Here is a 27,015-nt window from a genome sequence, read left to right as displayed (position 1 = left end):
ACGAAGCACATGCACTCTCTGCCACCTGCCCCGAGAGCTCCCGAACACGGCCCAGCACAAGTTCCAGTGACCTGACTCCCGCAGTCAAACAGCCAGAGAGCCAGGAGGGGCTGAACAGGAGATGGCTGGGAAGACTGCTCTCCCATGACTCCCGCAGTCAAACAGCCAGAGAGCCAGGAGGGGCTGAACAGGAGATGGCTGGGAAGCCTGCTCTCCCATGAGCTGGCCATCTCAAACTGGGAGGCTCACTCCTACTGAGCCCCGAGGAAGATGAGTAAGACCACAGTGGTTCTCAAAGCTTGGAATCCCTGGGACTCGTGCAGGGACCTTTCACAACAGCTCTCCAGGTGACGTGGGCTGCAGCCTTCTGTAAAAACCGCTCTGCTGCTCTATGGCGCAGAAGCAGGCAAGGCAGTACTACTCAAAGCCATCTACACATCTCAACGCTGTCCCTGTCGGAAACCCCAGCTAGCGTTCTCAGAGAAAGGAAAAGCTGATCCGAAAACTCGCATGCAATTGCAAGGGACCCTGAACAGCCAAAACAATCTCGGAGAAGAAAACAGTTGGGGATTTCCCTGGTAGTCCAGGCAAGAATCTGCCTAGCACTGCAGGAGACAGAGATTCAATCCTGGTTGGAGAACTAGGATCCCACGTGGTGTGGAGCAACTAAGCCCGCGTGCCAGAGCTACTGAGCCCACACGCAGCACCTAGTCTGTGCGCCTCAACGCAAGATCCTGTGTGACGACGAGGACCTGATGCAGCCAAACAGACAGAACTAAGTATTAAGAAAAGAATACACTTGGAATTTCAAAACTATTGTAAAACCATGGTGATTAAACAGTGTGATACATAAGAAAAGACACGTAAATCAATGGAACAGTATTGAGAATTCAGAAATAAATCCATATGGTCAAGTGACTTTAGCCAAGGTTGCCAAGATTATTTAGTAAAAAGAAGTCTTCAGCAAATGGTGCTGGGATGACTAGATAGCAAGCACATAGCAGAATGAGGCTGGAGCCTCACTTAACACCATATATAAAAATAACCTAAAACGTATCAAAGATAAATGTAAGGGCTAAATCTCATAATGGTTTCTTAGATAGGCACCAATAACAAAAAAGATAAACTGAACTTCATCAAAATTAAAAATTTTTGTACATCAAAGAACACCATCAAGAAAGTGAAAAAACCAACATATAGGAGAAATTTCTCCTGATAAGGGTCTAGTATCCAGAGTAAAGAACTCTTAAAATTCAACAAAAAAATAAAACCCAACAACAAAAAGGCAAATAACTGAAGTTTTAAAAGGGCAAAGGACGTGAGTGGACTTTTCTTCAAAGATGTACAGATGGCCAACAAAGACATGAAAAGGGGCTGAATGTCATCAGTTACCAGGGACGTGTAAGTGAAACCACAATGAGGTTTCACTTCACACTTGATAGGATGGCTAAAAAAGTATTAGTAAGGATATGGAGAAACACGAACTCCCATATATGTTGCTGGGGAGGTAAAACGGCGCAGCTGCTGTGGAAGACACTTAGGTAGTTCCTCCAAAGGGTAAACACAGAATTCCCACGGGACCCAGAAATCCCACTCCTAGATACACACCTCGAGAAGTGGAGCAGATGTTCCCAAAGAGCTACACCAGTGTTCACGGCAATGTTCTTCATAATAGCCCCGAAGTGGAGACAACCCAAATGTCCGCCCACTGATGAGCAGGGGGCAGAGCGTGGCCTGAACCACACGATGGAGGGCATTCAGCAACAGAGACAGAGGAGGCGCTGACAGCCATAAGGCACGGATGAGCCTCGAGAAGAGGATGCTCGGTGCAAGAAGCCAATCGCGAAGGCCACGTGTTGCGTGACTCCTTTTACAGAAACATCCAGGAGAGGGGCATGAACACGAAGAGAGGCACATGCATGCCTGTCAGGGGCTGGGGCGCAGGAGGCCTTCACTGGGCACAGCGCACCCTCTGGGACGATGACGCTGTCCCGGTAACGTGTAGTGACAGAGATCACACAACATGTGAACGTGCCGAATGTCACAGATGGGAAGTCTTACATATGTGTATTTTACCACAGTTTTTTAAAAAATAGAAAGCAGACAGGCCTCGGTTGTAACCACGTGCTATCACTATGAGGAAAGTCACAACTGGGGAGACTGGGTAAGCCGCGCAGGGTCTCTGATTCCTTACAGAGCCTGTGAGTCTGCAGTCACTGCAACAAACGTTTCAATGAGGAAAAGCAACAGGCAGCCTTGAGTTTTGGTTTATTCATATTCAAAACCACAAAAATGAAAAAAGAGAAAAGGATGCTGTTTTATAAAATGGGGTAAATAAGGAATTAAAGATTTAAAAATCATTTGGAAATGCTAAAAAAAAAAAAAACCAAAAAAACATGTATAATCTTGGTGTGCTTCCAAAGACTGGGACAGAAAGTGTGTGTTTGTGCATGTGTGAGTGTGTGTGGGTGTCCGCCTGCTCCTTAGTTTTAAGTGCCCTTTAAAGAGCAGCTGCAGGGCGGGTGATGGGGAGGGGCCACACCCGCTTTCTGGAAGCACCCAGATTACAGCCACCAACATGCTCTGATGTTTACAAATCAAAGGGGCTGCTCAGGCCCATCAACACCTCAAGCTGCTGTCCCATGTTCTCAAAAGATAAACACTCATCACTAATCATTACCAACAAGTAACACATTTTATTTACTCCAAGTCATCAGTGTTACAGGACAAGCCATTACTCTTTCCTAGAATTTATTTTATACACTGAGATCCTGACTAGACACGACACTGAGGTTAGAGTGAAGTTCTCGGTGACAGACTGTTCCCAAACCAGGACTCCAAAGGTCCTGCCACTGTGTGCCCTGACTTGGGGCCCAGGGTGACTGCTCGCAGGTGAAGGGATTCATAGTAATTGCCAAGTGCAGATAAAATACTTCTGAGCCTCAAGAACATGTACTAGAAGTGTGACGGGTTCTGTGTTCCCTGGCATCCAGTTACATACAGTACTTGTCAACCTGGCTCTGAGCTTTTCATCTACTGGATGTCCCAAGAATTTGGACGATAGCTGTTAAGTTAGTTGTGGTAAGACCACATACTCTGAAGATATACAGACAGTCGAAAAGCACGTGAAAAGATACCCAACACCACTAATTATGAGAGAAATGCAAATCAAAACTACTGTGAGGTACCACATCATACCTGTCAGAATGGCCATCGTCAAAACCTATGAACAACAAATGCTGGAAGAGAGTGTGGAGAGAAAGGAACCCTCCCACAGTTAGTGGGAATGTACACTGGTGTAGGCAGTATGGAGAGCAGTGTGGAGGTTCCTTTAAAAAACTAAAATTGGAGCTGCGATACGATCCAGCAATCCCACTCCTGGGCATATACCTGGAGAAAACCATGATTCAAAAGGATGCGTGCACGCCAAAGTCCACTGCGGTGCCGCTTCCAACAGCCAGGACATGGACGCCACCCAGATGTCCGCCGCCGAAGCCGTGGGTCAGGAAGATGTGCTACATGTACACAGTGGGATATTACTCAGCCATAAAGAGACCAAAGTAAGCCTTCTGCAGCAGCGTGAATGGACCTAGAGACCGCCTACTGAGTGAAGGGAGTCACACAGAGAAAGGCAGATTTCCTACGGGGCTGCTTACGCGTGGGAGCTAGAAAAGGGGCACAGGTGAACTCAGTTACAAAACAGAAGTACAGTCACAGATGTAGGAAACAAAGGTATAGTTGCCAAGGGCACAGGAAGGGAGGATGTATGGGGAACTGCGATGGACCCATACACACTACTATATATAAAACAGGTTACTAATAAGAACTTCCTGCTGTTGAGCACGAGAGCTCTGCCCCATACTCTGTAACGGCCTATATGGGAAAAGAAGCTTAACAAGAGTGCACATGTGAATAACGGACTCAGCCTGCTGCACACCTGACACCAACACAACGCCGCAAATCAGCCGCGCTGCAGTGAGGGCTGAACAAAAACGCCACGCGCTCACAGGAGAGACGAAGGACGGTGCCGAGGGAGCTGATGGCCCTGGTCCCCGCCTCTCCGCTGGGGGCACCGGAAGCAGAGAGAGGGCTCCCCCACAGGTCCTCCACCCTTTGCTCTGCCATCTTCATCAGCGCTGGTTTTCTACCCCATTTCACAAGACTGCTAGCTTGGGGCCTGGCAGTGCGGCCTGACGGCCTCAGGGGCCTCGAGCCCACCCAGCTGTGCGCCTGGCTGACACCACAGGCTGCGGTCCCTGCCATCTGCAGGGCACCCCTGCCCCTGTGCCCTCCCCGAGTAGCAGCCCCTTCTGGCCCCATGGCTGGCCGGGCCCTGGCACCCACAAACAGGCCTCCTGAAGGAGCCGCTGCCCCGTCTACCAGCCCAAGGGGACCCGTCCAGGCCCACCCCACAGGGCCTGCCCCAAGGGCCCCCCACACTCCCTCCCCTCAAGGCTGGGTGGACTCAGAATCCATCATGCTTTTTCATTTTCACAGCCCTCAGAGCACCACACATGGCTGGTGGCACAGAGCCTCTGCTCAAGAAACCCCCACATAACTGGCATCTGGGGGACAGCAAGGCTTGGAACCCCCGGGAGGAGAGGGGCGTTAGCACCGCCTCTCTAGAGCACTCCGGCTGGTTTGAGCCAAGGGCTCGCCAAAACCAGCTTGGGGCTGGAAGGGCCCTAGGAGACCGGTTAAGCCCAACTCCCTCACATTCTGGGTGAGAAAATGGACAAAAACTCAGGCTGAGAAGTGAGGGTCCTGCCCATCTTCTAGAAATGAGGTGTCCAGGGCTCAGACCAGAGGGCTCCAAACTTCTGGCAGACTGGGCCTCGATTCCAAGGAATGAATACACAAGTGTGCATACACACGCTTCCTGCAGGCAGAACGTGAGTGTGCATGTGTGCTTCGCCACTTCAGTCGTGTCCGACTCTTCGCCACCCCATGGACTGTAGCCCACCAGCTCCTCTGTCCATGGGATTCTCCAGGCAAGAATACTGGAGTGGGTGGCCATGCCCGCCTCCAGGGGATCTTCCTGACCCAGGGACTGAACCCGTGTCTCTTACATCTCCTGCACTGGCAGGCGGGTTCTTCACCACTAGCAAGCGCCACCTGGAAAGCCCAGCAATGTTAATAAACCCAGGCGTAAAGAAAAAAAGTCAAAAATTCTACAGCCAGAATAAATGTTTATCTAGACAAATCACTCTGGTAGGGACTTCATGTGACCTTGGATAAAGTTCACGTGAAGGAATATTTCGGGGACACCAAGGTGAATGAACCGGGAGCCTGCTGGGCACACAGACGCCACTGGGAAAGATGCTTCTGAAGAGAAACCCTGACCCCGCACGGCAGCCAGTCATGCTTTCCTTCCCCTGCAGGCTCCCCCTCCCTCAATCCAAATGAACCTCGAGCCCACCTAACATCTGGGAGACGCGGTGAACTCTGCCTTTCCTGGAGGATGCGGGGTCTGGATTGAGCACCCCAAGGCAGCGGCAGGAAGCCCCAGGCTGCCAAGCCTCGGGCACATTCAGCCCCTGGCACGTGGCCCCAGGTTTCCGCGCTTCCTGAGTTCTGTCTGGTCACTTCAGTTCTTCCATGCCTTCCCTGGAGCGGATCCCGCGCCGCCTCTCATCTCCTCCTCCTTTCACGGGAGCCTGAACAGTGGACACTGGGGTGAACAGCCTGTATCTACATGCAGGGCCAGTGGGCTCTCAGCGTGCTGCCTGGGCACGCCCGTCCTCCCCTCCTGGGCTCTGCGTCCTCAGCTGGCAGGGGCAGACGGCCCGCGGGGCTCCCCTGCCAGGTGTTCATGCTCCGGGGCTGGGGCACGGTGGTCCTGGCTGCCCTGGGGCCTGCCGGGCAGCCTGGGGGTGTCTTCAACCCGAGGCCTGCAGACCCCGCTCTGCACGCTGCCTTGGCCCCCGGGGCAGTCGTGTGGGAGCCACTCTGCTGTTAGTGTTAAAAGTATCTGGCTGAAGTCCAGGATTTTCTCTGGAGGGTGAGCCGCGCTGCTGAACTGCTGACCCAGCTGGGCGAGGCCACCAGACGTGGGCTCTGGACTGGAGCAAAGTTCCTGGTTTCTTTCTTCCTCTTGCTGCTGATGGCAAAGCCAGAAGGTGACGGGTGACTCCTTCCCCGGCACAACCTCGGAATCCAGTAAGATACAGCAGTTGCTAGCTGCTGGGGGATGTGCCAAGGAAAACACTGAGAAACAGGTTTCCTGGGCAGAGGTCACGTTCTCTTCCTCCTGAGCCGGGCTGGCAGGGGCGGCCATGCCGGGGAGTGGACCGCAGCCTGCATGCAGGGTCAGCGAGGGCGCTGGCACTACTGTGCTCCGAGTCTGTGGAGACTTGACCCCGGGGCACTGGCCCAGGTGCTCAGAGGGCTTCTCACACTCAGCAGTGGAGCTGAGCGCCCCGTGCTGGGGGCCTGCTCGCCGGGAGAAGGCCAGGAGGGCAAGGCCCTGGGAGGGGCCTCCGGGGGGGCACTCGCACACACCTGTCGGCCGGGATAGGGCCCATGGGCGTTTGTTTTGGCCTCTGGGTCGACAAGTTGAGAGATGGTGAGGGGACGGCTGCAAGGCTGGGGGGTCTGGCCGGGAGTCACAGCCCCCCTGTAAGAGGAGAGAGGGCAGGGCCAACCCAGGAGGACGGGGTCTGAGGAGATGGAAGCTCAAAACAGCAGGTGTTCAAATGGAGCCACGGTGGGGGTAGGGTGGGATATAAAGGCAGTTCTCAAAAAGTGTTTTTCCTCAAAATGGAGCTGTGCTGGCCAACGGCTTGAGCCTCCATTCTTGGAGGTCTTATCCTGCCCTCGCAGGCAGCACCACGAAGGGCATCAGAGGACCGCGTGTGTGACAGGAGCCCCCAACACCTCGACCCCAGCCAGGGGTGCTCGAGGAGACAAAGAAGGGGCGCAGGAGGGGCGCGTCCTTGGAGGGGCCCTGACTCCGCCAGTGGGAGAAGGGGCGTGCAATGCCCTGGTGCTCAGCGCGGGGTGGGGGTGCCAGCCGCCGAAGAGCTGTGACGCCCACAGCTTCCCGGGCAGTGGGCACCGCGTCCTCCCCTCTCACAGGAGCGTGGGGAGCCCAGGGGTGATGATGCGAGCAGAGGCCACACAATGCACGGACTGGGAGGCAGTGGGTGAGCAGGAAGGGGCTCAGGAGCCGAGTGAAGCCCCCCTGCCCCCAGCAAACCACACGGCCCAACCACCATGGAGAGACCACCGTCAGCAAGCCTCACGCACGCTCATTCCCCACCCCCCCAGTACATAAGACCACCATTGTCTAAGGAAAGCTGTGTGGAGAGGACACAGGAGAGACAGGAGGCAGCAGCTCAAGGGACATGGGGTCTCAGCCCGGCAAGAAACTTCAAAACATCCTCGGAGGGCCTCCCTGGTGGCGCAGTGGATCAGAGTCCACCTGTCAACGCAGGGGACACAGGTTCAATTCCCGGTCTGGGAAGAGCCCACATGCTGCGGAACCACTAAGCCCAGGAGCCGCGAGTACAGACCCCGTGCTCCGGAGCCGGGATGCTGCGAGTATGGGGCCCGCGCTCCGGAGCCTGGGAGCCGCGAGTACGGAGCCCACGCTCGAGGGCTCCATACTGTGCAACAAGAGAAGCCCCCAGAATCAGAAGCCTGTGCGCCATGACTACAGGGTAGCCCCCACTCACCCCAAGGAGAGAAAGCCCTAGGACAGCAATAAAGGTCTGTGCTGTGCTCAGTCACTTCAGTCCTGTCCGACTCTGTGAGTCCCCATGGACCGTAGCCTGCCAGGCTCCTCTGTCCATGGGATTCTCCAGGCAAGAATACTGGAGTGGGTTGCCACATCCTCCTCCAGGGGATCCTCTTATCTCTTATGTCTCCTGCATTGGCAGGCGGGTTCTTTACCAGTCAGTGGTGCCACCTGGAAAGCCCCAACAAAGACCTAGCAGAATCAAAAAATCAAAGAAAGAAAAAAACATCCTTGAGGGCAAGAGAAGACTCAACAACTGAGAATCAGCAACAGGAGTATCCAGAAATTAAAATATAATCACAGAGGGAATTTTCCGGTGGCCCAGGGGTTAAGAGTCAGTGCTTTTACTGCCAAGGGCCTGGTTTAACCCCTGGTTGGGGAACTAAGATCCCACAAATCATACAGAGTGTGGAGGAAAAGAAAAGTATATACAAACATATTTTAACATTTACATATGTATATTATATACATACATATTTTAACAGAAAAAACCCCTGGAATCCGCCGCAAACTCCCCAGGCCGACAGTCGAGTTCCCCGGAAAATGAGCCAGAGGCCCTCGCCAGGCTCCTTGGGCACTTGATGTTTCTCCTGTGTCCTCCCCTGCAGAGGGGCTCACTGGGCAAGACTTAGGACTCACTGCCGAGAAGAACGAGAAATTGATGTCTCAACAGGCTCAGACAGTGCCCCATAGAGGGATTGCAGGATGAAGAAGAAAATGGGATAAAAGTGTAAGAGAAAGAAAATAGGAGAGAAAAGGTAAGAAAAGCAGCGCCCTGGCACAAAAGCAAGATGCCCAGGAAGAGCACCTGTGGGGTGGGAGAATGGGGTCAGGGGGTCGGGCAGAGGCCTGGAGGAGATGCCAGCATGAGCCAGCACAAGCACGGGATATATCCCAGAACAAAGGCCACGAGCTCCAGGCTGGAAGGCTTCCTGGCACAAAGACTAAAACAGACTCGCCCAGGCACACTCTACTCTCTGCTCCCAAGACAATGGGAACAAGGAGATCTCACAAACTTCTAGGGAGAAAACACAGGTCAGGTAGCAAGGATCAAGTATCAGAATGGCTTCAGACATCTCGACAGGAATACTGGACGCCAGGAGATGATGGAAGAAAACCTACAGATTCTAATGAAAATGATTTCCAACCTAGATTGCTAAACTCAAGACAAAGTCAAGGACGAACATGAGCAAAGACTTTCAGACATGCAATGTCTCCAAAAGTTACCTCCACAAACCTTTCTCAGGAACTGACCGGAGGAGAAACTCCACCACAGCAGCGACAGGCAGAGGAAGACACAGGATCCAGAAGAGAAGAGATCCCACACACCAGCAAGACAAAGGGTGACCCCAGGAGGACAGAGCGGCAGGCCAGACTGCAGCTGGCCAGGGTGTCCAGGGAGACCAAGAAGGGGATGGAACCGATGTGTCTGGGCGTATGGAGGGGAAATGGACTCAGCTGGCGGGGAAACATTGAGGCTGAATACGCAAACCGTAGAGAAAACCAGATGGAAAAACAAGACAATGCTCAAGCCCAAGGAAAACAGTCTCGCAGATAAGAAAATGGGGTGCAGTTCACTGCCAGCTCAGCTCTGAAGGGTGTGCGCCCCACTGCAGCTCCGTAGTGCTGGGAGGAGGTAGGCGGGGAGGCAGGGCAGATGGTTGGGGGGAGAGGCACCCCCCGCTTCCAGCAGGAGTCAGATGAAGACCCCAGGGCTAGAAGCATGGAGACACAGATTCCTACGAAGCTATTTAGGGAGACGAAGCTAAGAGACAGTTGTTCTCCTGAGCGGGGACCGTAAGGGGACATGAGGTGCTTGTGGCCCACTGGGTAGACCCGGCTGACTGGTGAGCTGTCCTTACCTGTGCGCCCAGCACTGCCCCCCGCGGCTGAGGAGGAGAGGCCGCCCGCCACACCCTCCCGTGAGCCTGTCCCAGGCACCTGCATGCAGACAGCTGGGGTGGTGTCCGGCAGTTTGCACACACACGCCACACTGTCTGGGCGAGCCCTGGCGGGTCAGCCACAGAGCTGGCAGGGGCACACGGGGGCAGCCAGCCTTGTCACCGGGAGAAGCCTGGGCCCCAGCACAGACAGGCTTCTGTGCCCAGATATTCGGGGTCCGGGTTACCACACCCCTCCCCCCAGCGCAGTGATCTCACAGATGTGCGCTCCGGATCCAGGGGACCAGGCCGAAGAGTCTGGCGGCTCTGCAGGACGTCCTCACCCAGAGCCATCATGCCGGCCACCCAGGACGCCGGCTGCCCCTGGAGTCTGCTGAGGACTCTCCAGGCCGACAGTCAAGTTCCCTGGAACCTAGGCCCTCGCCACCCCATGTTTCTCCTGCATCCTCCTCTGCAGAGCGTCTCACTGGGCAAGACTCAGGACTCAGCGCTGAGAAGAACAAGAAACTGATGTCTCAACAGGCTTGGACAGTGCCCAGCTACAAACCGTCCCTAGCAGCAAACCATCCTACCCGGCACACCACGGAGCAGCGCCTTTCCCTGCTCAGAAACACCGGCCAGACCAATTTCTTGCTGCTGACCGGAAACGCACCCTGGCTCTGTGAGTTCAAGGCCGATTTCATCCACAGAAGCCGCAGCTGGCAACCCTCAGTGACCTGGGTTTCCTTCCTGGCTGGGACCCTGGCCTACCCCGCTCTGCCTGACGTCTCTTATCACTTCCCTCCCTCAGAGGCAGCATCCCCCCGCCCCCGCTCCCCAGCACGGCTCAGTGCACCGTTCTGCATTCATTTAAACATTTTTACTGTTTGATACAAGTTTTTTTTGGCTGTGCCCCATGGCTTGTGGGATCTTAGTTCCCCGACCAGGAATTGAACCCGTGCCCCCTGCAGTGGAAGCACGGTGTCCTTCAGTTCAGTTCAGTTGTTCAGTTCGTGTCTGACTCTCTGCGACCCATGAACTGCAACACGCCAGGCCTCCCTGTCCATCACCAACTCCCGGAAAGTCAAACTCATGTCCATCGAGTGAGTGATGCCATCCAGTCATCTCATCCTCTCTCGTCCCCTTCTCCTCCTGCCCCCAATCCCTCCCATCATCAGGGTCTTTTCCAGTGAGTCAGCTCTTCGCATGAGGTGGCCAAAGTACTGGAGTTTCAGCTTCAGCATCAGTCCTTCCAATGGTGTCCTAACCACTCATAATTAGTATAACTGCAGACTCTTCACAAGAGCGGGGTGGGCACCACCCGGCTTCACTCCCCACACTTGGTCTCTGAACTGGACACTGTCATATAAACAGCAGCACAAGAGCTTTGGGACATTTCTGATTATTTTCCAAGGTGGACTCTCGTTAGCAGACGATTCAGTTAGGAACTAAGGACTTACTCCGTAAGTAATTAAGTTCACTGCAAGATATTCACAGAACAGAAGTAAATTACAGGCGGGAGAGCATTCAGCCACAAGAGCACAGTGAAGCTGTCACCCCGGCTACCATTTTGCGGGATGTCTTTATGGACTTTTTCAATGTACATGTCTTTTTTTTTTTTTCACACAAAAACAGAATCATCAGACAGACTTTGGTAACTGACATTTTTATTCAGCAGTGTGCTGTGAGCGTTTCTCTGGGAAGCAAGACTCCTCCTTGCTGCCCGTGTCTGGCAGAACTCGCCTCAGCCCTCACGGCAAACCCCCAGCCACATCCTCAAGGAGCAGAGGCCTCCGAGACACCAGGCATGGAGTTCACAACGTTCTCCTCTCTTACTCTTTTATAATTTATCTTGGGCCGTGCTGGGGCTTTGTGGCCATGCAGGTTTTCTCTCATGGTGGTGGCTCCTGGGACTGAGGAGGGCAGGCTCTAGGCTCCCGGGCTCCGGAGTGCAGACTCAGCAGCTGTGGCACACGGGCTCAGCTCCCCTGAAGCACGTGGGACCTTCTTGGCCCAGGGACTGAACCTGTGTCTTCTGCTTTGGCAGGAGGATTCTTAACCACTGAGCCACGAGGGAAGCCCTTCTCTTTCTGTTATTAAAAACCAGGGACTGTCAGATGCGATGGTGTCCTAAGCTTGGCACGCGGAGCTCCGAGCTCCCCATCCCAGGACGCCGTGTGGTGTTCCTGTGCGATGTTGCTCACTGGGCTGTGTGGAGGGATTTAGCCCATGGTGCCCCAGATGCAGTGAGAGGAATCTGGTTTAATTACCCCAAGGCCTTGTACTTTGATGTCAAGAGGGAACACGAGTCTTCAGAACACCCCAAGACTCTTGGAAGCAGGCACCAGGTTGGACCTGCAGAGCTTGGCTTTGGGGCGTGGGTACCATCTCCTTCTGCCATCTTGTCCCCGCCTGAGTGACCTATGCCAGCCATGCGGGGGTGGTGGTGGTGGTGGAGCTGCATCCAGGGATGCCCACACACCGTGGCTGGTAGTAGAGAGGGTGAAGACAGCTTTCCCTGTGAGGTCCCAGCCGGGCAGGGTCCCCTCTCACTCTAACGCCTCTCTGAAGCAAGCCTACTGCCCCGAGCTGAGAACTTCTCTGAGATCTGGTTGTGTAAAGTAGCATCAACCTCCGTCCCCACCAGCACCACCTGTGAGCATGACATTCTCATGGGATTTCCCGTTACCATGCGTGCATGTTTGTTTTTTTTAGTTGTTGTTCATATAGCTAAAAATACCTACAGTAGTTGAATTTAAAATAAGTTTTCACCATTTGCCAGTCACATGAGTCTTGATTTTGCTGGTCTCTCTCTTTTCCAGACAAAGCTGTAATCCACGCCAAGTAAATGACCCTGGAGCCCGGCTGGAGCCACCCACCTTGGGAGGCCTGGACACCGGGCATGTTGAGGAGGAGCAGGGACTGCCCAGAGGTGGGGCGGGCAGGAGGGCAGGGGAGGCCCTCTGAAGGCAGCGGTGGGCCAGTGCAGGCGGGGGGCTCACGGTGCCCACAGTGCTGTGAAGTCACAGCATCAGCTGTGCTACTGTGGAGGCACCACTAGTGCGGACAGAAAACGCTCCCACCAAAGCAGCAAGCTCCAAAGAAACCATGCTGAACACAACTATAAATATTTTTTCCACATCCTTCCAAATGTTAGCAAGTCTGCAAACTGAGTCATTTGTTTTGAGTACTTGGTTACAACTTCACCCCGAAACTACTGCAGGAGGGAGGTGCTCCCAGAGAGAGCAGGACGCAGAGACAGGGAAACTGCTGCTGGTTCCAGAAGGCCCCTGCGGCCGCACCGCTCTGTGCCCTGTAAGGCCTGTTGTGGCCTCCACAGACTAGCTGCACACACATCCTACCTGGAGATCAGGATGCTCGTGCCCAGGAGTAAATAAAACAGAGCAGAGAGAGGTCGATTATGATCAAAACACATAAACACCATCCACATTCTAATACCTGCATTCAACCAAACCATCCCGACTTTCTAAACCATTTTACAAGGCCTTGTACCATCCCCACTCTGCCACTGGACTAGTCTTCTCAGGAACTTCTGCAACCTGAAGATTAATCTGAAATTCAATTTAAAGGCAGGCTTTGTCCTAAAGCCCCGCCTGGGGGGCCACCGGCTGAGCCTGTGGCACGCTGCCTGGACTCGGTGCTCTGGGGCTCCTGCAGTCAGTAGGCGGCCCAGGCCTTGGTCCTCAGCAGACCGTGGAAGAGCGTAGCAAAAGGCCTGTGCAAGGGTAAAGCCTGGTTTTCCCCACAGGAACCAGTTCTGTAGCTACAAGCTCAATGTGCACTTCTCCTACAGCACACTGAAAGCTACGAAGAGAATGTGGTCCATTCAACGGAAGTGCCCGAAACAGTTAATGCTGAACAGCCCATTGAGCAGTCACTACTTTACTCAGAGTACAGCTTTGAGGCCCTTTCATTTGAATTTGTTCTATTTTGGCATTTTCTTGGGCAAAGCTTTCATCAACCCACAGTCAATAGTTAGTTACAGTTAAAGTGAAACTCGCTCACTTGTGTCTGACTCTTTGCGACCCCATGGACTATACAGTTCATGGAATTCTCTGGGCCAGAACACTGGAGTGGGTAGCCTTTCCTTTCTCCAGGGGATCTTCCCAACCCAGGGATTGAACCCAGGTCTCCCACATTGCAGGCGGATTCTTTACCAACTGAGCCAAAAGGAAAGCCCAAGAATAGCGGAGTGGGTAACCTACCCTTCTCCAGCTCATCGTCCCAACCCAGGTATCGAACCGGGGTCTCCTGCATTGCAGGCAGATTCTTTACCAACTAAGCTATCAGGGAAGCCCATAGTCAATAGAGCACTCCAAGTAAAGCTTACGTCCCCCCATTTTAGCTTTGCTTCCTAGAGGCTCTTCCAGAATATAGATGCTGAAAGAAGAGGAGCTTATGATTTCACGTCATCCTCGATGACACCAAAAGTATGAGCAACTGAAGGAAAATGGAGGTAAGATGGCCTTCATCAAAATTAAAAAATTCTGTGCGCCTTAAAAGACACCGTAAAGAAAGTGAAGGAACAACCCAGAGGGTGGGAGAAAAGCCTTGTAAATCATAATTCTCATAAGGGTCTGGGACACAACTGAGTGGGTGGGTATGCACACATGAGATGTACACATCCAGAATATATGAAAAAGCCTTACAGCTCAGCAGTGAAAAGACAAGTCAGTCAGTTCAGTTCAGTCGCTCAGGCGTGTCCGACTCTTTGAGACCCCATGAATCGCAGCACGCCAGGCCTCTCTGTCCATCACCAACTCCCGGAGTTCACTCAGACTCATGTCCATCAAGTCGGTGATGCCATCCAGCCATCTCATCCTCTGTTGTCCCCTTCTCCTCCTGCCCCCAATCCCTCCCAGCATCAGACTCTTTTCCAATGAGTCAACTCTTCACATGTGGTGGCCAAAGTACTGGAGTTTCAGCTTTAGCATCAGTCCTTCCAACAAACACCCAGGGATGATCTTCAGAATGGACTGGTTGGATCTCCTTGCAGTCCGAGGGACTCTCAAGAGTCTTCTCCAACACCACAGTTCAAAAGCATCAATTCTTTGGCGCTCAGCTTTCTTCACAGTCCAACTCTCGCATCCATACATGACCACTGGAAAAACCATAGCCTTGACTAGATGGACCTTTGTTGGCAAAGTAATGTCTCTGCTTTTGAATATGCTATCTAGGTTGGTCATAACTTTCCTTCCAAGGAGTAAGCGTCTTTTAATTTCATGGCTTCAGTCACCATCTGCAGTGATTTTGGAGCCCCAAAAAATAAAGTCTGACACTGTTTCCACTGTTTCCCCATCTCTTTCCCATGAAGTGACGGGACCAGATGCCATGATCTTTGTAATGAGCAAAGTATCTGAATATGTTAGTTCCCCAAATAAGACACATAAATGACGAATAAACACACAAGATGCGCACTGGCCCTTCAGGAAATGCAAATGAAAACCGTGAGGACGTGGGAATACAATGGTCAGCACGGTGGCCGCGGTTGGCAATGCTGCACCGCAGGCCTGCGAGGTGCTGAGGGGGCAGGTCCAGAGTCCTCATCATAGGAGAAAACTGTGCATCATGACAGGTGTTGACTGGACTTACTGTGGCGACCACTTTGCAATATATATACAAATGCCGAATCACATTGTGCCTGTGAGACTAACACAGTGCTACATATCAGTCACATCTAAATTAAAACTCAACTGAATTATAACAAAACTGCCAGTTTGGATCACATCAGCTTTCCTTTGTGTATAGGACTGTTTTAATACAAATCAGAACATTCAGTAACCTCCATAATATAAAAATTAGCGTTTCCTGTTTCAATGAACTTTTTACCCTGTTTTTTTAAAGAAAACCATCATGAAATATTGTTTTACACCCACTAAGACAGGTTTTTTAAACTGGCCAAAAAAAAAGTTTTTCAATAAGGGTGTAGAGAAGTCAGCACCCTCACACGTTACTGGTAGAATGTAGAACGGTGCAGCCAGTATGGAAAGCAGTCTGGCAGTTCCTGAGAAAGCTAAACATACAATCAGCATATGACCCAACAATCCACTTAAAGTCACAGACCCAACAGAACTGAACACACAAGTCTGTACAATTTTGTACAAGAATGTTCACAGCAGCATTATCCATAGCAGCCAGAAAGTGGGAACAACCCAAAGATCCATCAGCTGACGAATGGGTAAACAAACCATGGCAAATCCACACAACGGAATGAGTGAAAGTCACTCAGTTGTGTCCAACATGAATATACAGTCCAAGGAATTCTCCAGGCCGGAATACAGGAGTGGGTAGCCTTTCCCTTCTCCAGGGGATCTTCCCAATCCAGGGACTGAACCCAGGTCTCCCTCACTGCAGGCGGATTCTTTACCAGCTGAGCCACCAGGAAGCCCTGGTAGAATGGAATGGAATACTATTCAGTCATTAAAGGAATGAAGGACTGACACGTGCTACAGTGTGGATGAACGCTGAAAAGATGACGCTAAGTGAAAGACGGCAGATAAAAACGCCACCAATTACAAGACCCCATTTACACAAAATAGGAAAATCCAGACCAGGCAAGTGCATAGGAACACAAAGGAGACGGGTGGCTGCCAGGGCCGCGGGGTGACGATTCTGAGAGGAGGTTACCAGTGGGCCAGGGGTTTCTTTCCAAGTGAGAAAGTTCTAGATTGGAGAGCAGGGATGGTTGCAGAGCTTTGCAAATATACTAAAAAGCACTGAGTTGTATACCGTAAAGAGTTAATTATAACCCTTCCTTTAAGATAAAGCTGCTAGGAGGTGGCGATGACTACCAAAGGAGTCAGACAAGAGGGTGCCGGCTCGTCTAAGGAGAGTTTGAGAACAGCAGAGAAACCCTCGCCACCCATCAGCAGAGCACCACATGGCCGGCCAGCCACACCCCGTCCCCTGTGCTGCGTGAACTGCAGCTGTCAGCCAGCACTGCGTGCAGAGGAACACGGGGCCGGTGTGCACATAGAACCTTCGAACTCAGACACGATTCCACTCACTCTCGTCATGACCCCGTGAGAGGAAGATCCGCATGGAGCCTCCCTGTGGCCGTGGCCAGTGGCCTGAAAGAACTCGGCACGGGCCTCTGACTACAGCGGCTCCCAGCACGCATCCCAGGCCTCCCGGGCAGGACAGGCGGTCCTCAGCCGTGCACCCTGGCCTCTGCTGCCGCACCCCTGGGGGTTTATGGTGCCCAAATGCAGACGGCCAGCAGCACAGGCGCCCGCCCGACACCGGGCTCCTCATCTCCATTCACGCGTCTGTTCAGCCAGCCACTCCCGCCGCTGCTGCGCGTGAGGCTTCATTTTTTTCCCAACAAAGTCACAAATGGGGACTAGAAAGCACTGGAGTAAATAGCTCATTAAATCACAGCCTTCCTGCAAAAGTTTTAACAGAAGTACACTTAGCATAGTCACCAGGGCCACTAGCTATTTAAGACTAACTAAAGAGTGCACGAAAATCAGACTTCAGCTTTTGATTTGAGTGGTAGAACAGTCAAAAGAAAAACATTTAGGATACATGGTAAACTAAAATACGATAGGCGTTGGGGATGGGATGGGATGCATAAGAAAAATAATTTCTGGGGACTCCCCTGGGGGTCCAGTGGCTAACAATCCTCCTTGCAAAGCAGGGGACGTGGGTTCAATCCCTGGTTGGGGAACTAAGACCCCACATGTGTCAGAGCAACTGAGCATGTGCACGACAAGAGACTCTGCGCCACAGAGAGACACCTCGCGTGAAACTATAGAGAGTCTGCGCCATAGAGAGCGACCTCGCGTGACAACTAGAGTCTGCACCACAGAGAAAGACCTCGTGTGACAACTAGAGAGTCTGCGCCACACAGAGACCTCGCGTGACGCACAACTTAAGACCTGATGCAGCAAATAAATATTTTTTTAAAAAGGAAAAACTATTTCTTCAACAAAATAGAAAAGGCACTCACAAAATAATGATAATAGGCTCTCTCCTCACAAGATCTTTACGGGACTTCTACTCTCTTCCTTTTGGATATTATTTGCTTTAAAGAAAATAATGCTCATTTTTAAAAAGTCAGAAACAAAACATTTTTGAGAAAGAAAAAGCAGCCCTGGCTCAGATCATCGTGAACCTGTTCAGCTCTAAACTCCACAAATACCAGACTCTGAGTTGGAACGCCAGGGAATGAGTGTGTGCCGACCCCAGGCACACTCAGCCCCCGGCGCTCGGATACGCGCCTCCGCCCCGTTTGCTGGGAGGCCCTCGTCGGCAGGTGCGTCCTCTCCCCACCTCAGCACCTGACCGGCCAACTGGGGAGCTGGGATCAGGCAACCTCTGCTCACCTGGACAGGCGGCTCAATCGCTATCCAGGCCGGAAGCATCAGACTGGGGTTCAGCGGCTGGGTGCCAACGCGGAAGTAAACGCCACCCCTGGAGTCACAGGCCCAGACGTGCTGGTTTCCACAGGCCAGACTCGTCAGTTTCACAGCTCCTGTAAACAGACAGAAGGCACACGTGCTAGCCACTTTCGTGTGATGACTCACGGCTCATGTAAGCTATGAACTTTGATTTTGTTCTTCAAAGGAAGAAATGACACTGCGTGTGCAGCTGAACTCTATGGCTGGAGAATATTATCGCACACGAGAGTCACCGAGGCCTCTGGGTGCCCAGCCACCCGCCTGGCGCCACACTGCAGCCCTCCCACACCAGAGACAGAGGAGTCAAGATGCCATCAGCACACGCCCTGAGCCACCAAGCACGGGTTAATACCTCAGCATGGTGGACATGGAACAACAGACTGGTTCCAAATAGGAAAAGGAGCACGTCAAGGCTGTATATTGTCGCCCTGCTTATTTAACTTCTACGCAGAGTACATCATGAGAAACGCTGGGTGGGAAGAAACACAAGTTGGAATCAAGACTGCTGGGAGAAATATAACCTCAGATATGCAGATGACACCACCCTTATGCAGAAAGTGAAGAGGAACTAAAAAGCCTTTTGAGGAGAGTGAAAAAGTTGGCTTAAAGCTCAACATTCATAAAACTAAGATCATGGCATCCGGTCCCATCACATCATGGGAAATAGATGGGCAAACAGTGGAAACAGTGTCAGACTTTATTTTTCTGGGCTCCAAAATCACTGCAGATGGTGACTGCAGCCATGAAATTAAAAGACGCTTACTCCTTGGAAGGAAAGTTATGTCCAACCTAGATAGCCTATTCAAAAGCAGAGACATTACTTTGCCAACAAAGGTCCATCTAGTCAAGGCTATGGTTTTTCCAGTGGTCATGTATGGATGCGAGAGTTGGACTGTGAAGAAAGCTGAGCGCCAAAGAATTGATGCTTTTGAACTGTGGTGTTGGAGAAGACTCTTGAGAGTCCCTCAGACTGCAAGGAGATCCAACCAGTCCATTCTAAAGGAGATCAGCCCTGGGTGTTCATTGGAAGGACTGATGCTAAAGCTGAAACTTCAGTACTTTGGGCACCTCATGCGAAGAGTTGACTCACTGGAAAAGACTCTGATGCTGGGAGGGATTGGGGGCAGGAGGAAAAGGGGACGATAGAGGATGAGATGGCTGGATGGCATCACAGACTCGATGGACGTGAGTTTGATTGAACTCTGGGAGATGGTGATGGACAGGGAAGCCTGGCATGCTGCGATTCATGGGGTCGCAAAGAGTCGGACACGACTGAGTGACTGAACTGAACTGAACTGAATGGGTCTCACAATAAGCTTCATCACATACACAACCGTTAGTAGCAAATTCTGGGTCTGGGGTGAGAGAATTCATTGTTTGCATAATCTTGATCCTAATCAGAATTCAGTCTAGTTCAGTTGCTCAGTCGTTTCTGATTCTTTGTGACCCCATGGACTGCAGCATGCCAGGCCTCCCTGTCCATCACCAACTCCCAGAGCTTACTCAAACTCATGTCCATCGAGTTGGTGATGCCATCCAACCATCTTATCCTCTGTCGTCCCCTTCTCCCCCTGCCCTCAATCTTTCTCAGCATCAGGGTCTTTTCAAATGAGTCAGTTCTTTGCATCAGGTGGCCTAAGTACTAGGAGTTTCAGCTTCAGCATCAATCCTTCCAATTACAATTGACTAATGAAGCCTCCTGGAATCTTCATTTCTCTTTTTACATTTCTCCTTGTTTATTAAGCTAATTTTAAGAGGAAAAGAAGTGGGAGGAGCCTTTAAAGAGAAATTATATTTGATTAAGAGTTTATCTGGGAGAAAGAGCAACAGCCAACAGTCGCTGAACCTCACAACAACCATACCTGGTTATTATTGCCCCAGCTCACACATGAGGCCATCAGGACGTGGACTGAAGAGATCTGCCCAAGATCCCAGAGAGAAGGCGGCTAAGCCAGGAGGCAAGGGTGCACTGGGGTCTGAACCCAGGCCAGGCCAACTCTCCCTGCCGGCTGCTTCTGGCCTCGGGCTCCACACCTGCTGAGTGCACAGATCTTACAAGTTCAGCCTCATCACTGCTGACAGGTGAATATACCGGAGTAACCTGCGTCTTATCCTGTCACAGAACATTTTCACCACCCAGAAAGTTCCCTCAGGCCTCTTCTGGTCAACACCCTCTGCCCTGAGGCAGCCACTGTTTTGACTTCTGTTGCCACAGATCCAGTCAGTCTGGTCAAGAAGTCCAGGAGAACAGGATCAAGGCCGGCACTCCCCCTGGCCCGGCTTCCTGCTCTCAGTGTAATGTTCTGGACGGGAAGTCAGCCATTCACTCCTCCTCACTGCTGAGTAACATCCCGCTGCAGGTAATAGCCACAGTTAGTGTCTCCTACTGGCAGACACTCGGGTCACTTCCACGTTGTGCTGCTAGGAGCAAAGCTGCTGTCGTCATTCCTGTAGGAGACTTTTTGGTGAACGTGTGTTGTTTTTCCTGAGTAACACCTAGGAGTGGGACTCTGGGCTATAACATTTATATGTTTAACTTCCAAAGAGGCCGCCAGTAGCCCATCTTACACAGCCACCTGCGGCCAACACCTCACCAGCATCCACTCTGGGTATCTTTTCATGTCGGCCATCCTAGTAGAAGTAAAGTGGCATCTTGTCATTGTTTTAATTTGCATGTTCCTGATAACAAGTAATGCTGAGAGCCTTTTAATGTGCTTATGGGGGCACTTCCTTTGTGAAGTATCTGTCAAGCCTTTTGCCCATTTTTCAAGTTGAATGGTTTGACTTCTGGTGACTGAGTTAGGGGATGAGTCATTCTGACTGTAGAGCAGGAAAAAGGTGGCGCAGCTAGGCTCACTGGCAGGGGGCTCTTGGCCATCCCACACAGTTGTCACTGGCATCAGATGACAGCCCGCGTCATCACCAGATCACAGGCACGGATCCTGCAATGGGAAAATCTCATCACGTGTATTTAGCTTAAAAATATTAGTCCATTACTACTGGAAAAATTTCCTAAAGATGATACTGTATTTTAAAAATCTTTTACAGAGTTAAAATAGACATCCCAGGGCTCCAACATTACATATTAAAAGATCTGTAGCAATCCAAATAAAGTACTTCCAGCAGTAAATTACAGAAATAGCTGAGAAACAAATTCTCACTTTAAAATGTTAATTTAAAAGGATTCTATGTTGGGATCGTCAACCTGCCCTACTAGGAACTGCTCCTGTGAAGAAAGGTCCATGGTGACAGAAACACCCTGGATCAGCACCTCAGAGTGAGCAACGAGCTCCACCCCTAGTGAGACACAGAGCTCACATTACAAGGCCAGCGTCTTCCAGAACAAGTGTAAACGCCTGTGTATAAGTGAATTTATTTCAAACGGGAGAGACAGGTCAAAAGAGAAAACATTTAGTCAAGGGCCTTGCTGTGGCGTCCTACCTCCCAGACGGTCTCTCGGGCTGCCTGGACGCAGGCCTATGGGGTGCAGACAGGTGGCGCCAAACACAGCTCCCCAGCACCCCCGGGCTTGTCACAGCCCCTGGAGTTAAGGGCACCCCCTCCCCCCCCACAGGTTCTGGACAATGGGCTGTGAGCGGAAGGGGTCCGTCATTCCTGAGCTGAAGCATAAATGAGCTGGCAAGAAGGCCTTCCCTTCAGTGGTCCATGTGCAGTGGCCACAGTGCACAGCAGGGCTCAGTCAGCCACCACCCGCGAGACGACGACCGGGCGAGAACCGCCTCGTGGGAGCAGAGAGCAGCAAGCGTGTGTTAAGTCGGGGGTATCCGGGGCTTGTTAACTACAACACTAGTCCAGCTAACACAGACACACTATAATTTTCCTGTCTTCTGTTTTGCTTTCCGCTCCCATGTAAAAAAAAAAGTTTTAATTACTTTATTCAACAGATCAGACGTTTTCCCTTTAAGACTACTTTTTAAACATATATTTTAGAACAAAAGGTGGCATTTATTTGGTTTTCACTATTTATAAAATTGCTTTTCTGCATAAATTACTATATAATATGGTCCTATTTGTTACCTAAAGGCATGAGCTGACGCTGAATCTGTCTTCATTAAACTCTGTGACCAGATGAACTCAATTACAGATTGCATTTGTTCGCTGAACATTCTAGTGCCTGACACAGGCATTTTATGTGTACTGGGAAATGAAATGTTATGAGTGTCTTAAATATCTGCTAAACGATGCAACTTTTTTCTAAAAACTAGGCTTGTCTTAAGTCATAATATTTCATATTCGGTCTCTGTAACTGAGCTCAGCAGCTAAACATTTAACTGAAGAAGTCTCTCAGTCTAAGAGACGCAAACCGAAACCACAAGGAGGCACCACTCGCAGCAGTCAGAATGGCTGTCACTAACAAGTCTGCAAAAATTAAACACTGGGGACGGCGTGGACAAAGGGGCCCTCCTGCCCTGTCGGGGGAAACGTCAGCTGGTGCAGCCACTGTGGAGAACAGCATGGAGGTTCCTTAAACACTACAAATAGAGGTAACATGATCTAGCGATCCCACTCCTGGGGATCTATCTGGACAAAACTATAATTCCACAAGATACAGGCACCTGCATCTGCACAGCAGCACTAGTCATAACAGCCAAGACATGCAAGCAACCTACATGTCCATCGATGACGGATGGATAAACATCTGGGATAATGCCAGTAAGGCCACCTGTAGCAACATGGATGCAACTAGAAATTATTACATTAAATGAAGTCAGAAAGAGAAAGACAAATATAGTAATTTTTGTCTATATATATAATAATTTGTACATATAATAATTACATACAATAATAATTTCACTTATACGTGGAATCTAAAATTTGACACAAATTAACTTATTTATGAAACAGAAATAGAATCAGGGACATAGAGAACTGACGGGTGGTTGCCAAGGGGTTGGGGTTAAGGGAGGGATGGATTCAGAGGTTAGGGTTAGTAGATGTTAAGCTATTACATGTAGAATAAATAACACGGTTCTACTATATAGCACAGGGCACAAGAGTCAATATTCTATGATGGATAAACCATGATGGAAAATAATATATGTGTGTGTGTGTGTGTAGGTATAACCGAATCACTTTGCTGTAGAGCAACAATTGATACAACACTGTCATATGGGAATAGAATCTAAAAAAGGGTGGACACATGTATAACTGACTCACTTTGCTGTACTTGTTAGTAGCAACACAAGGCTGTAGACCAACTATACCTGAATTTAAAGAGAGAAAAATAATTCTTAGTCTAATCCCAAAGCAGCGATTTGGTAATTTGTACAAGGATAGAAAAGAGGGACGCTACATCTTGAAAAAGAAAGACAGAAAAGACAGAAAGCATGTTCTTGATTTGATACTTTGCTAAAGTCATTCTTAAAAGTGAAATACCTAACTTACATTGTAAGAGGTGGTGACATTCCAGACTTTAAATGACCTGGTGTTGCCCACGATCAAGGCTGGCATGAGGTAGCCTGGATCACACTGCTAGCACTGGGAAGATGGGTTTCTGTTTTTTTGTTTTCAGTGTCAGAACATCTGTAAAGAAGCGGCCAGGACTGAAAGGGAACCAGGTAATAAAGCACATCTCTGAGCAGCTCTGATAAGCCAGCATCTCCTACCTCACGCCTTGGGCAAGTGGATGATAATGTGGACCTAGACTAATGAATTATGGTGAAGACATCTTGTACCTGTTACTAGTTTTATTTGTGATGATCAGTAACAAGGAATCAAAACCCATATTCCAGAATTACTTAGAAATGGGAGTTGCAAAATGATGACAACTTGCCTGACAGTCTAATTTCTGCTGTGGGTGGATATGGCCATGTGCGGGGCCCTCCACCTTCAATGGAAGCTCCTCGAGGGTCTGAAAGAAATGAGTGCTGGGACAGCGTGGGAACAGGGCGCTGACTGAGGAAGGCAAGAGCAGGGTGGATGCTCTAGACGACGGGGAGAAAGGGGAGCCCGGCACGGTAAGAGCAATGGCCAGCACTGGGAACCCCACAGCACCAGGCCCTCAAAAGGCAGGCTGAGCTGGCCAGGCCGCCAGGGTGCGGGAGTCACCCCAAGACTGGAACTTGACTCCAGGGCATGTGGAGCCACTTAAGGTCAAGCAAGGGTGGCGTCCCGAGCCGAGTTTTAGGACGAGAGCTCAGGCAGCTGTGGCGGGAGGGGGCATACCAGAGCCGAGAGGCGGTGATGGCCGCGCGGGAGTGTGTGCGGGGGTGTGTGTGGGAGTGTGTGAGAGCTCAGGCAGCTGTGGCGGGAGGGGGCACACCAGAGCCGAGAGGCGGTGATGGCCGTGCGGGAGTGTATGCAGGGGTGCGGAGCTCTGGCCCTGGCAGTGATGGAGGGAAGCAGAGGATAAGACAGCCCAGGAGACCTTCTGGGGAAGACGGAGAGACACTGTCGACCACATTGGCCAGCAGAGAAGCAGAAACAGCCAGAGAAGCTAATGGAACAGAGAAGTGAAGTCAGAAAAGAGAGTACATTTTGGACCATCAACAAAATGAAAAGGCAACAACCTCCTGGAGTGTGAAGTCAAGCAGGCTTCAGGAAGCATTCCTATGAACGAAGGGCTTCCCAGGTAGAGCTAGTGGTAAAGAACCCACTTGCCAGTGCTGGAGACCTGAGAGATGTGGCTTCAATTCCTGGGTTGGGACAATCCCTTCGAGAAGGGCATGGCAAGATACCCACTCCAGTATTCTTGCTTGGGGAATCCCATGGACAGAGGAGCCTGGTGGGCTACAGTTTATAGGGTCACAAAGGGTCGGAAATGACTGAAGTGACTTAGCACACACGCATGTATGCACTATGAACAAAGCTGGTGGAGGTGATATAATTAGAGTTGAACTATTTAAAATCCTAAAAAAGGATGCTGTTAAAAGTGCTGCACTCAGTATGTCAGCAAATCTGAAAAACTCAACAGTGGCCACAGGACTGGAAAAGGTCAGTTGTCATTCCAATTCCAAAGAAGAGCAATGCCAAAGAATGTTCAAACTACCATACAATTGCACTCATATCACATGCTACCAAGGTTGTGCTCAAAATCCCTCAAGTTAGGCTTCAGTGATACGTGAACTGAGAACTTCCAGATGTACAAGCTGTGTTTAGAAAAGGCAGGGGAACCAGAGATCAAATTGTCAACACCCACTGGATCATGGAGAAAGCAAGGGAATTCCAGAAAAACATCTACTTCTGCTTCATTGACTACACTAAAGCCTCTGACTGTGTCGATCACAACAAACTGGACAATTCTTAGAGACTGGAATACCAGACCACCTTACCTGCCTCCTGAGAAACCTATATGCAAGACAAGAAGCAAGAGTTAGAATAGGACATGGAATGACGGACTGGTTCCAAATAGGAAAAGGAGTACGTCAAGGCTGTATATTGTCCCCCTGCTTATTTAACTTATATGCAGAGTACATCATGAGAAACGCTGGGCTGGATGAAGCACAAGCTGGAATCAAGTTTGCCGGGAGAAATATCAATAACCTCAGATATGCAGATGACACCACCCTTATGGCAGAAAGTGAAGAGGAACTAAAGAGGCTCCTGATAAAGGTGAATGAGGAGAGTGAAAAAGCTGGCTTAAAACTCAATGTTCAAAAAACTAAGATCATGCCAAAGTGTCCCAGGGAAGGCAGGAGGGCACCCCACAGTGCAGGCAGGAGCACGGCCAGCAAGGCCACTCCGGTCCTCCTGGGGGTGGCGGCCGGGTGAATGCTCTGCTGGCTGGACCGCGACCCACCCTGGTGTGGGGCTTAGGTTCAAAACAAGGAGATGCCAAAAGCATAAATAATCTAAATGACCCTGGAAAATTCCTAGCTTTGGAACAAAGCTTGCTTCTTTAGTTGAGAACCAACCTGCTTCTCCAGCTAAGCTGATTATACTTGGGGGCCTCGTGGGACCAAAGAACAACGGAGCCTCTGCGCATTACAGGATGGTGGTGAGAGGCCGCTGGCTGGAGGCGCAGCAAGGGCTGCCCGGGGGTAAGGCGGACAACGCCCCCTCCTCCCTCCTCGTCCTCCCTTTTTATTTGTTAAACGAGAACACGTGGTTGAATTCTCAAATGTTAAATGCTTATAAAATTCAATTCTATCGCCTAATAGAATACTGGTTGTCAGTTCACCAGGTGGGAACCCATCCGGCTGAGAAGTATTCCTAAGGCTCACATGGGCCCTGGAGGGGCTGGGAGAGCCTCGCCTCCCGACAGCCACGCCTGACACTCTGCCGGGAGGATGACCTGAAAGTGCAGCTCACTCTTATTTCCCGGAATGGGAATGAATTACTTATAAGCAGCATCAGGCTGCTTGGCTACCCTGCAGCCCTGGTGGGGACACTCAGAGCACGTGGGGATCCGCACACCCTGGGCAGCGGGGTAAGGAGGGCTGTCCCAGCCGCAGGCCTGACCCCGGTGCCCAGACCGGACGGGCACTGAGCAACAGAGGCAGACGCATTGCAGGATGGGCCGGAGTGGCTCTCCCGGCCCCTCTCTCGGACATGTTCCTCCTGGGTTCTAAACCCTGCAACCTGGAGAGGGTGGGGAGGGGAGGCCCCTCACTAGATTCTTAGGAGGCCCATTAACCCGCAAGAGTGGCTAATCGGCCTCCTGCAATTTAGCGAGCAGCCTCCAAGAAGTCACTCGGTTGAACACAGGGACCCTGGGAGGCGGGTCAGGCTCCCATCTCCACGCGGCTGAAGGCGGGCGGGGGCGGCAGTGCAGGCAGCCTACCTAGCTGGGAGAGGTCCAGCCGGGCCCAGTGCATGCCTGTGGGGCAGCTGGCGGACAGCGTCCGGATGAACACCTGGCCGAGGCTGTCCAGCGCCCACAGGGCATCTTGGCAGGCGGCGTAGGCCCTCATCTCGGCGTCAGGGGGCAGCTGCACAGTGGACGGGCGGGACTGGGCGTGCTGGGCACTCAGGCGGCACAGGTCCTTGCTGCTCTGGCACAGCCACAGCGAGC

General features: G+C 51.3%; 1 protein-coding gene across 7 annotated transcripts in view; it reads right to left on the bottom strand.

Annotated features, from left to right (window-relative positions):
- TECPR2 (tectonin beta-propeller repeat containing 2) overlaps positions 1–27,015 on the bottom strand; it is a 101,154-nt gene that overhangs the window by 7,969 nt on the left and 66,170 nt on the right. For 6 of the 7 annotated variants that reach the window (XR_011562732.1, XM_070775770.1, XM_019983310.2 and 3 more), the window contains exons 16-17: positions 26,785–27,015; positions 17,967–18,115 (exon numbers count right to left, since the gene is read on the bottom strand). The exon at positions 26,785–27,015 is cut by the window's right edge and continues 3 nt beyond it. Coding sequence is in view for 6 of the 7 variants with exons in the window: in XM_070775770.1 (XP_070631871.1) it covers positions 17,967–18,115; positions 26,785–27,015 (380 nt within the window). In the remaining variant the exon portion in view is untranslated. Of the gene's footprint in view, positions 1–11,208; positions 16,028–17,966; positions 18,116–26,784 lie in introns of those variants that run through there. The other variant, XM_070775769.1, reaches the window with a different exon arrangement.

Source organism: Bos indicus, chromosome 21 (genome assembly GCF_029378745.1).
Source record: "Bos indicus isolate NIAB-ARS_2022 breed Sahiwal x Tharparkar chromosome 21, NIAB-ARS_B.indTharparkar_mat_pri_1.0, whole genome shotgun sequence".
Classification (NCBI taxonomy): domain Eukaryota; kingdom Metazoa; phylum Chordata; class Mammalia; order Artiodactyla; family Bovidae; genus Bos; species Bos indicus.
Note: the sequence above shows the minus strand (reverse complement) of the source record. Positions and strands in the feature narration are given on the sequence as shown.